This window comes from Squalius cephalus (assembly GCF_949319135.1).
Source record: "Squalius cephalus genome assembly, chromosome: 4".
NCBI classification, from domain to species: Eukaryota; Metazoa; Chordata; class Actinopteri; order Cypriniformes; family Leuciscidae; genus Squalius; species Squalius cephalus.
The window spans coordinates 50,636,716-50,646,937 of NC_137125.1; the positions used below are offsets into that span (position 1 = coordinate 50,636,716).

The 10,222-nt window shown below is 37.1% G+C and overlaps 1 protein-coding gene across 2 annotated transcripts in view; it reads left to right on the forward strand.

Moving 5' to 3' along the window:
• cdk17 (cyclin dependent kinase 17) overlaps positions 1-10,222 on the forward strand; it is a 52,327-nt gene that overhangs the window by 32,720 nt on the left and 9,385 nt on the right. Inside the window, exons 3-6 of one of the 2 annotated variants that reach the window (XM_079868656.1) lie at positions 1,686-1,850; positions 6,551-6,598; positions 7,370-7,503; positions 9,720-9,845. In XM_079868656.1, the coding sequence (XP_079724782.1) occupies positions 1,686-1,850; positions 6,551-6,598; positions 7,370-7,503; positions 9,720-9,845 (473 nt within the window). The remainder of the gene's footprint in view (positions 1-1,685; positions 1,851-6,550; positions 6,599-7,369; positions 7,504-9,719; positions 9,846-10,222) is intronic. The other variant, XM_079868657.1, reaches the window with a different exon arrangement.

Sequence of the window (10,222 nt, forward strand, 5' to 3'; positions counted from 1 at the left end):
GCGTCTTTTTATTTGACTGCTCTTATGAGGATACTTAACAAAACGGACATTTTGGCATAATGGTGTGTCTTATTGTTCGTTCAAGCGCGAAAGAGAATTCTGGCGCGCTGTCTGTGCACGCGATACTGTTGCGCGTCTTTCTGCGCGTCGTGTGTGCATCAGGACATTAAAGACAGAGCGTTCTCTTTTGTCTTACCGCGCTGGTTTAAAAGCATGTTCTCTCCGCCGGAACTGTCTTGCAGCACATCGTCGTCTTCTCAAAATCCTAATTACAACATCGTATAGATGACATTGTGCCTTATGATGCTCATTAGTTTCTTCATATTGCGTTTGTAGAGAATAACACCAAATCAGTAAAAGAACAAATATTGCATTACGAAATATCTTCATGTTGAGCCTGTTTTTGCACTTCCTGCTTTTCCCTACTTGAGAATTCCTGTCCAATGAATGGATGACCTTAGCACACGTGTGGTTTTGTTTACAAATTTTGGTTCACTTGCAAAAAGAGCAGTGTGAAAGCGAACCGTACCAAACAAAAAACATTGTATTTGGTCCGGACCAAAGCAAGTGAACTATCGGACTTTCCTGGTGTGAATACACCCTTACTTTAAAAAATATGCGTCCAAAAACTTGCCAAAGAAAAATTAAGTAAATTTTACTTACTGTTTTTTTTCCGTGTACCCCAATCCAGAATTCAGGATCTTAATGCTTAATATGATCCAGGGGTCAAATTTGAACTAGGCGTGTGCAGTTTCACAGGACGTTGGGGCGAGTTAAATATAAGAGGCATTGGTGCTTGGGTTGTTTGGAGACACAGAGAGAGCCTCGCTATTTGTGTGTTTGAATGTCTGAGCATACTGGAGAAGAATGACTTTTAGATTACGACGTCCCAGAGAGCAGCACTTTATCTCCTCATGTAATGCAATACCAATGCATTGCTCTGTGTTTTTTACATATATATGTGTGTGTGTGTGTTGGTGTGTGTGTGAGCTCAAGGAGGGGTTGGTTGACTGGACAGGTGGTGTGAGCAGAGACAGGTGGGAGGGGGACAGGTGGGGTCGGAGTGCACACACACACACACACACACACACACACACTCACTCTCACATACAGTGTGATGGTCATATAACCTCTACAGACGTTGATTAAAGTTAATATATGCAGTGGATTTTTTTTTTATCTATAATTCACATGGGTGTCAAGTGTCAAATAGTTGGTTTATAATGGTAGCGATGCTTCTATTGGTTGATATGTTGCAATTTTGATTAACTTTTATACTTGAGTGTCGATTGTCAGAATTTGTTTGATTGATGCTCTTTCATGCCTTGTGTTGATTGGCTCAAATGACTCCAGCTGCTTTCCTGTTGGTTTATACATTGCCATAGCAACACCTTTGCAATGATTGGCTTGCCTTTCCATTAAAAGTGAAAAGCACAGCAGGTGTAGCGTTCCCAGCATCACTCAGCTTGATGAGAAGTGAAAGATATCTAGGTGAATGTCAAGACATCACCAGTTTCTAGATAGTTGCCGGTTTCCCTTTATTGCTGTAGCTTCCCTTTGATCTCAGTGTAACCTCAGGTAGTAAAGTATTAATTTTAATGAAGTATTCACCGCCTCACACTATATAAATCTATTCATGCAATTATACTGATGCTGTGTGTGTGTGTGTCTTGTTGTTATTTCAGAGCCCATCGTGAGGAATGGCCGGCCGCCCACCTCCCACAGCATGCACTCGTTTTTGCACCAGTACACGGGCTCCTTTAAGAAGCCTCCTCTGCGCCGACCGCACAGTGTTATCGGGGGAAGTCTGGGGTCCTTCATGGCCATGCCTCGAAACGGCAGCCGTCTCGGTGAGTGACCACACACACGTACAGGCTGATTGGAAGAGTCGCCATTTAAAGACATATTTACAAGAATTCAGCATTAAAAATGTTTAAAAATTAAAACATAGGTGTGTGTGTGTGTGTGTATATATATATGTATGTATGTGTATATGTATGTATGTATATACATACACACACATTATAAATTATGTATATATTATAAATTGTTTTTATTAACTTTTTTTTTTAAATATTTTATTTACACATTTTCAGTTACACAAACAGTGTAAATATAGACAGAAAAAATACAAATGAAGACACACAAACTCAAATATAAATGAAATAAGTGGAATACACATTCCTTCCCTCAGAAAGAAACAGAATAGTATAGATAATATAAAAGTAAAATCAACTACAGAAATAAACAAAAAAAAAAAAAAAAAAAAAAAAAAAGAAAAATAAATAAGTATAAAGTCTGCTCAGAGGTAATACAAAGCACTGTTAGTAAAGGAGCAATCAGCACCCGTAAGAACATGCTTGTTATCTCAACAAAGTGAAATACATGTACATGGCGAGAAGCACCGATAATGCATACACATCTAAATACTCACAGGGTTATAGTCTCGACAAGTATAACATAAAAGGCTGCCACATTTGATCAAAGGTCGCAGAGGTCAAACAAACGCTATGTCGAACCCTCTCTAGATGCAATAGATGAGTGATTTCTAACAACCAGGTCTTAAAAGATGGCACATTTTCATTTTTCCATAAAGTTAAAATATTTCTTTTTGCAATGACCATACTATATTGTACCGTTTTTTGTTGAAGATGGGTTAGAGTAGTAAGGTGTCGGGCCCCGCCCAATATAGCAGTGTAAGGGTCTGGGGTGATATCACAACAATGAATCGTGGAGAGGCAATTGAAAATATCAGACCAGAATTCGTTTAATTTGGGGCAATGTTTTTATTAACTTTTAACAGATTTTTTTTATAATCTAATTTCTTATTTTTAAAAGTTGTTACAAAGTTTTAATAATGTTATCTTTGTAATTTATTTATTATATTATTTAGTTATAATTTTAATCAACTTTTTTTTGTTTCACTAGTTCATTATTAAAATTATTATTATTATTATTATTATTATTATTACTTCAACTATATAATAATAATAATAATAATAATGATGATAATAATTAATTTTATATTTTAATATAACAGTTACTTTTAACAAAATGTTAATAATTTGATTAAAATTTTATTTCCTTAGTTAGAATTTAATTGTTCAATTATCGTTTAAACCTTTTAATGCTTCACTTTTTCATAATTAATTTTAGAGTTATTTATTCATTTACAATTCATAGCAAAAAAATAAATTTATATTAAACATACATTTTAATATAATTGTCAGCCTGATGAAGTGCTGTATAGCAGCTTCAAGTATTAATGATTCACATATTTGCCTCAAACCTTTGAGTTTGTTAATGATGTGTGGATGTGAAACATGGTGTGGATGAAGCATTCGTGACTCAGGTCGTACTCGCCTTCAAACAATCCCAAATATGCCACCCACTTTCAGTTTATTGGTTACTTCTGTTTGACTGCCAGCAAGCATGTCTTCTCTCTGAAAGTGTTTAATAGACAACACACATTATATTAATGATCTGCCATGTAAAAAATTCAGATGTGCAGAATCCTGATGTGTGATGAATATGGGTCGACCTGTTGTCATGGGAGCAGTCATGTCTGACCCCGGTGTGCATGTGTGCAACTGCGCGAGTGGGTGTTCACACACACACACAGAACGCGCTCACACTGGCAGGAAGTGAGTCAGAGGAAGGTTAGTGGGAGGCGACCGTGCAAGAAGTGTGTGTCACAGTTGAACAGTTCCGTCCGGGCTGCTCTCGGAGTGAGTGTGTGTTCATGCGTGGTGCTTCCCATACGTGAGGTTATTATTTACCAGCATCTCAGACACGAGTCCAGACGTGTCCGTTCCCATGTCCCAACAGCGATGTCAGAGAGCAATCGCTTGTTTATTTGGCACAGATTGTGGAATTTGTAAGCTGTCATGTAAATGTGTTTGATAAATGATCGGCTTGTGTTCCCTTGAACAGGATGCATTCCAGGTTGGATTGATGTCACGCAGAATCAAGACAGTCTGGAGTTTATTAGAGTTTGACCCACTTTCGTTCTTGCATGATTTTTCCGTGCCACACTTTTTATTTTGGAAAAGTAGAACACTGCGCTTTCTAGACTTTCACGACATCAGTTAAAAGACGGCGGAAGACGGAGCGATGGGGTGCGGCAGACTGATGATATGCCTAAAAATTACTAGTGAGGTTGTCTCGGGCTTGACGGAATGAAAGAGCGCAGAGCTTGTGATGTTGAGAGGAGGAGGTAGAACGAGATGAAAGACAGGAAAGGGAGAGTGAACGGAGTGAACAGAAATGGAGTGATTTGCCAGAGCAACTCGTTACCTTGCGGTGTGTCAAATAAAAAAAAAAAAATAGGACACACACTGTTAAACTCTCACACACACACTGTCTCGCCGTTTCAAAGACTTCATCTGTGTGACGGGATGCAGAAATGTCGCCGCAGGTTAACAGTCAAATAGCCATTTCATGAAGCTGGATCTCTCCTCATCTCTCTGTAAGAAATGTCCTGGTCATATTTCACCCCAAAGACAAAGGATGAAAAGCAAATTATATTTGGCATAAACCACGAAGGGGCATTACGATTTTTTGCGGTGACTATTTCAATTGAGATAGTTAAGAATATTCCCCAAATTTTATTTCATTTAATTTTTGGTGACGCTACAAAATAAGGTTTAATTTATTAACATTAGTTGACTAGGACTATAAGAATGAACAATACTTCTACAGCATTTATTAATCTTAATGTTAATTTCAACATTTACTAATACATTAAAATCAAAAGTTCTATTTGTTAACATGAACAAACAATGAACTGTTGGATTTCTATTAACTAACATTGACAAAGATGAATAAATACTGTAACAAATATATTGCTCATGGTTAGTTAGTGAATATATTAATGTTTAATGTTAACAAATGAGACCTTGTTGTAAAGTGTTAACACATTTTTTTTGTGTGTTGACATTAAGATAATTCCCCCTATATATATATATTTTTTTTTTTTTTTTTCTATTTTCTTTTTTTTTTCTGAATAAATTAAATTTAGTATAGTAAATATTACTTTGGCATATACTAACATTTGTTCATAATTTATCACTTTTGATCTCACTGCAATAATGAGAATTAATGGGGATAATGTGCTCAATTCTCATTGCTTCATGCAAACTGCATTTATTTTGTATCATCTTACTTTTGTAGTGAAAAATAAATATTCCAGACATTTTTCCGCAAGATTCACCTCTCTCCCTCTCGTCTGAAGCTATCAGAGCAGAGAGACAGCAGACAGCTGTGTGCCATAATGGATGGCCCTCAGGTTAGGTACTTTTTACTGCCACGGCCAGATAAAAGAGCGGGCCGATATGTCACCCTTGGGGGACGCCGTCTTATGAGGTGAGGGCGTAGGGGGCCGTGAGCCAGCAAACAGCCTGCCATAAAACTACAGAGCCACGACCGCACCTTTACACTCTTTTTCTAGTTTCCAGCTCTCTTTTATGCGGGAATATAATCTCTTTCCTTCCGGAACAGCTTTTATTTTCCATTGCTTTTAGTCTGCCCCTTTTCCAGGTACTAGAAGACTGCATGTACATGTTGACTGGATGGGATTCTTAATTCCTGGCCGCTTGTTTTCAATTTGTGTGTGTGTGTGTGTTTGTTTTATATTTTTAAACCCCCGATTACATCATGATTTGACCCCTAGGTCAGCTCAGATAAGCTGGATCATGCTTTTATGTAATAGAGAAGAGAGGAGGACATAGTTCACACTCACTCACTGTATAAACAAAAAGCACATGGAACAGCACATATCTCTTCACAGTTTCCTTGTTTTCTGGATAATCCATGTCTTTCTCTGGAATCAGGCCATAGGTAAATGTGAATAGAGCATGTGTGTTCATGTCAGGTTTGACTTGTTTTCATGAATATGAAGAACTGCAGGAGAGTTATTGACAGACGTGCAGCCTAATGTGCTGTGTGTGTGTGTACTCCGCTTTATACAGGTGTGTGTGTGTTTAAAGGGAAAGAGGATGAATAAGGTCTTTCACTGAAATAGAGGGATCACATGTTGCTTTTCCAACCCACACACACACACACATTAGGTTGATTCCCGAATCACTAGATAATATTCTACGTAGAATGCAAGATTAGTGTGTCCCAAATCATATTATGCTAAAAATAGTATGCCAAATGTATATATTTTTTTTCGTTGAGCTGATTATTAACCATAAGATAATGTAATAGTAATGCCTGTAAAGTGTGTCTGGGGCCTAAAATCAGTCATAAGCAACATTTGCCTTTTCAAGATGGCTGTTTTATGTCAAAGGGGCTAAAAAATAAATAAAAATAATTCAAAGGTTTCAGTGTAATTGTTTTGATGACTTTTTGTGACTCATTTGGATTAAGAAACCAATTGGTAAATGCTCTCTTTTAATAACTATTTTTAAAAGGAATAATTAATTAAAGGCACAGTATGTAAGTTTTGCCGCTAGAGGTCGTTTATTCAAAACAATAACAAATACGTAGCTTGATGGCGCTGTGAATGAGCGTGGAATCATGGGAGGTGTCGTCTTTACCTCCACAGCCGATGGAAAGCAGTCTGATGGGACTCAGGCAGAAATCATGTTCATGGGTGAGCTACTTTATTAAAGTTTATTAACGTTACTGTGGTATGAAGCAGGACGGGGCCGAGAGCTCAGGACATTTTACATTGCTGTTTTTATTATGCGTATATATGCCGCAGTCAGCCGCCTGATAAAATAGCTGAATTCTCTGGATTGAAACATTGTTGTAAACATTTGTGATAATGTAAGTACACAAGTCAACAAAACATAACATTGTTCTAGTGGTTTTTGGCAATTTCTATTTAAAAATCTTACATATTGTGCCTTTAACTCAATTTTCAAACATTAAAAATATCCGTTAATGTCCAATTTAAATATCCATTTAATTATTTACTTTACGATAAGGTCTCGTTTGTTAACATGAGTTAATGTATGAACTAACAACACTTATTCATCTTTTAATGTTAGTTAGAAATCCAGTTGTTCATTGTCTGTTCATGTTAGTTAATAGTGCATTGACTAATGTTAACAAATACATCTTTTGATTTTAAAAATGAATTAGTAAATGTTGAAATTAACATGAACTTTAAGATGAATAAATGCTTTAGAAGTAGTTCTCATTCGTAGTTAACTAATGTTAACAAATAAAACCTAAAACTTGAACTTAAGAACAGTTATTATTATTGTTGTCTGATTTTTATGATATATATATATATGTATATGCTAATAAAACCTCCCATAACTCTTAACTTTCCCATAACTCCGTCAGAGCAGCAGCAGATCTCGCACACATATACATCACACGTTTTCATTTCTTACCTCCTCTTCCTCTCTCCCAGACATTGTTCATGAGAATCTGAAGATGGGTTCGGATGGAGAGAGCGATCAGGCCTCAGGGACGTCCTCGGACGAAGTGCAGTCGCCCACCGGCGTGTGTCTCCGCAACAGAAACCATCGGCGCATATCCATGGAGGTAAGACAGAACATAAATGAATCATCCGCACAAACCTGCCTCACGCTCAGTTATTCACAGGACTCTGCGTGCGTTACCCTGAAAGCTTCAGACTGGGTGATGTGTCACTACTAAGAGCTTTATTTTTGGCCTTGAGTAGGTGGAGGGATTCCTCTGTTGTGCTTTTCTTTTTTTTTTCGTTCCCTCTCTCATCCTTTTCTATATTTCTCCCACACCCTGTTAGTCGGCTCTTCTGCTCCTCTTCCTCCGCAATGATTCTTTAATGAGATGATCTAAAGAAATCTGGAGGTTTTGTGGGCAGTTGCAGATGGTATAAGTGGAACATGTTCTGCATGTTTGAAAGCTCTCAGGTGTTAAACGTCAGTTACCAACCTCAGTTTTGAAGATCTGAGATCTTAGCCCGGACGTGACACGGTAAAACAAGTTGGTGTCTTAACCAGCCACAAGAAGCAACAGGATACTTTGTTCTTTTGGTCAGAATGGTTTGGTTTCTTTTTCTAGGCTAGGCACTAGGTAGACACGCCCCCTGTAAAATCTCATTGGTCCAAAATCTCCTCATTACCATGCTGGCTGTGATTGATGCATCGTGTGGCATTTTCACTTTGTGAGGACAGAAGAAAATCCCCTGAAACAGGCGTCGCATTTGCGAATGAATTTCAAATCACATGCGTCTGTGTCTGTCTGGTGATGTTTGATATTAAATACTGGCTTCCTCTGGTACCGCACACATGGATCTGAAAGGAATGGATTCTGCCTCTCTTTTTCTCACTCCCTCTTTCCTTTCTTTATCATTTCCAGTCTCTATTCTCTTCTCTGCAGTACAATGTTAAAAAGAGGGTTTGAAAACCACTGTTAGAGGATTTTGAAATAGAAAAACGTCTCTTTTCTATCACGATTAACATGAATACATCAAGACATTCACGTCACACTCTTGCTAGATGTACAGCATTTAAAGCTGCTTCTTCTGGGGTTTTAATGGCAAACCTCAGTGTGAACTAGTTATTTAACCATGTGTTCCTCACTCGGTCTCCGGGGTCACGTTGCCCCCTGCTGTATGAATTGGGTTACTGCGACTAAATGCACATTATTAGACAAATGTCAGATATTTTTTAACGATGTTGTGTATATAAATTGGTGAATCTCATGAAGAGGTGTTCAGGTCATATTTTACAGGTACATAAATAAAAGAAATTGCATAAAGAAAATAGTCTACTATTATGGCTTATACGATTTTCATGGATTTGAGCTCCTTTTATTCCCAAAAGCTCATTACTGTAACATGGGAAAAAGATAATATGCATATATAAAAATGATAATAAACATCAATAATATTTTTTATAAATAAGTCATTTTAAAAATATTAATTTAAAGTATAATGTCATGATAGCATTTGCTATATTGCCTTTGATTAAAATGACGGTATTACGTAATTATTAGTATTTATTTAATTAGTTACACATAATTTACTGTTATTACTATAGTAAATACATGCAACATGCATGTAAATAGTGTTTCAAAGACTTATGCATACAAGTTTGTAACATTTTCTTTGTCATTTCCCCTTAATACTCATGCATCTGAATGTTTTATTCTTTTGTTTGTGATTTTCATTATTCTCAAAATCATTGATTCTAATTAGATTCTCATTATGATGACAGTTATCCTGTCTAGAGACTATAAATAATAGCTCAAATTGTTTTTATTTTGCATTGCAGTAATAAGAATTGTGGGGGAAATATTCATCATTTAAGATTAATGTTATTAAAAATAATGCAAAAAAAAAAAAAAATGTTTCTTTTGATTTGGGGGTGAAATGATTCACCTCTTCTTCAACCTGTACTAGTACACAAGTATTGGACTGATGTGTTGCCCGATGATTTTTTCATGCTGCACGCGTCTTTATAAGTAGCCTGTGGGTGGAGAAAAAAGACACGTGAGAGAGATGTAAATGGAGGAGATTCAAAGCATGATGGAGGGTTATTTATGGAAGATGCTAATGCTTTGGTTTGAGAACGGCTGTAGGAAGTCACGCTATCTTATTTAAAACACACACACACACACACACACAATGCTTTCAGACGAGATGCACATACCAAATGAAAATTAGTCACCAAGCATACATTTTTAATCTAATTCCTACTTTGATATGAACCCAGCTAATTTTGTCCCTCGCGACTGACTTGTTTGTGTGTGTGTGTGTGTGTGTGATTTTTCAGGACCTGAATAAACGCTTGTCTTTGCCTGCTGATATCCGGATTCCTGACGGTTACCTGGAAAAGCTGCAGTTGAGCAGTCCGCCGTTCGACCAACCCCTCAGCCGACGATCACGCAGAGCCTCGCTGGTAAGTTTGTGCGCATAAACCCTTAGGTCATCTTTATAATGGTTTAATAACATTAACACGTAATGTCATATTTGCTCCCTACTAATCTCTAGTATGTTTTTGTGCTTCGTCTGAACCACATACACTTGCAAACCTCCCCATTTGATCTCAGAAGGAAATTAATCACTGTATCTTAGGTTTCACAATATGCCGTGAATCTCTTTGTGGAGCATATCAGGAGTAGAGCATGATGGGACATCTATCTAGCAACCACACTGCATAGAAACACATTAGTTTCCTCATTTGACATGAATGGTTGTGAGATCAGGGTGCTCAAGATTAATAAACCTTATTGTTTCCAACACTCAAACACAATGTGGGATTATGTAGATGATTCA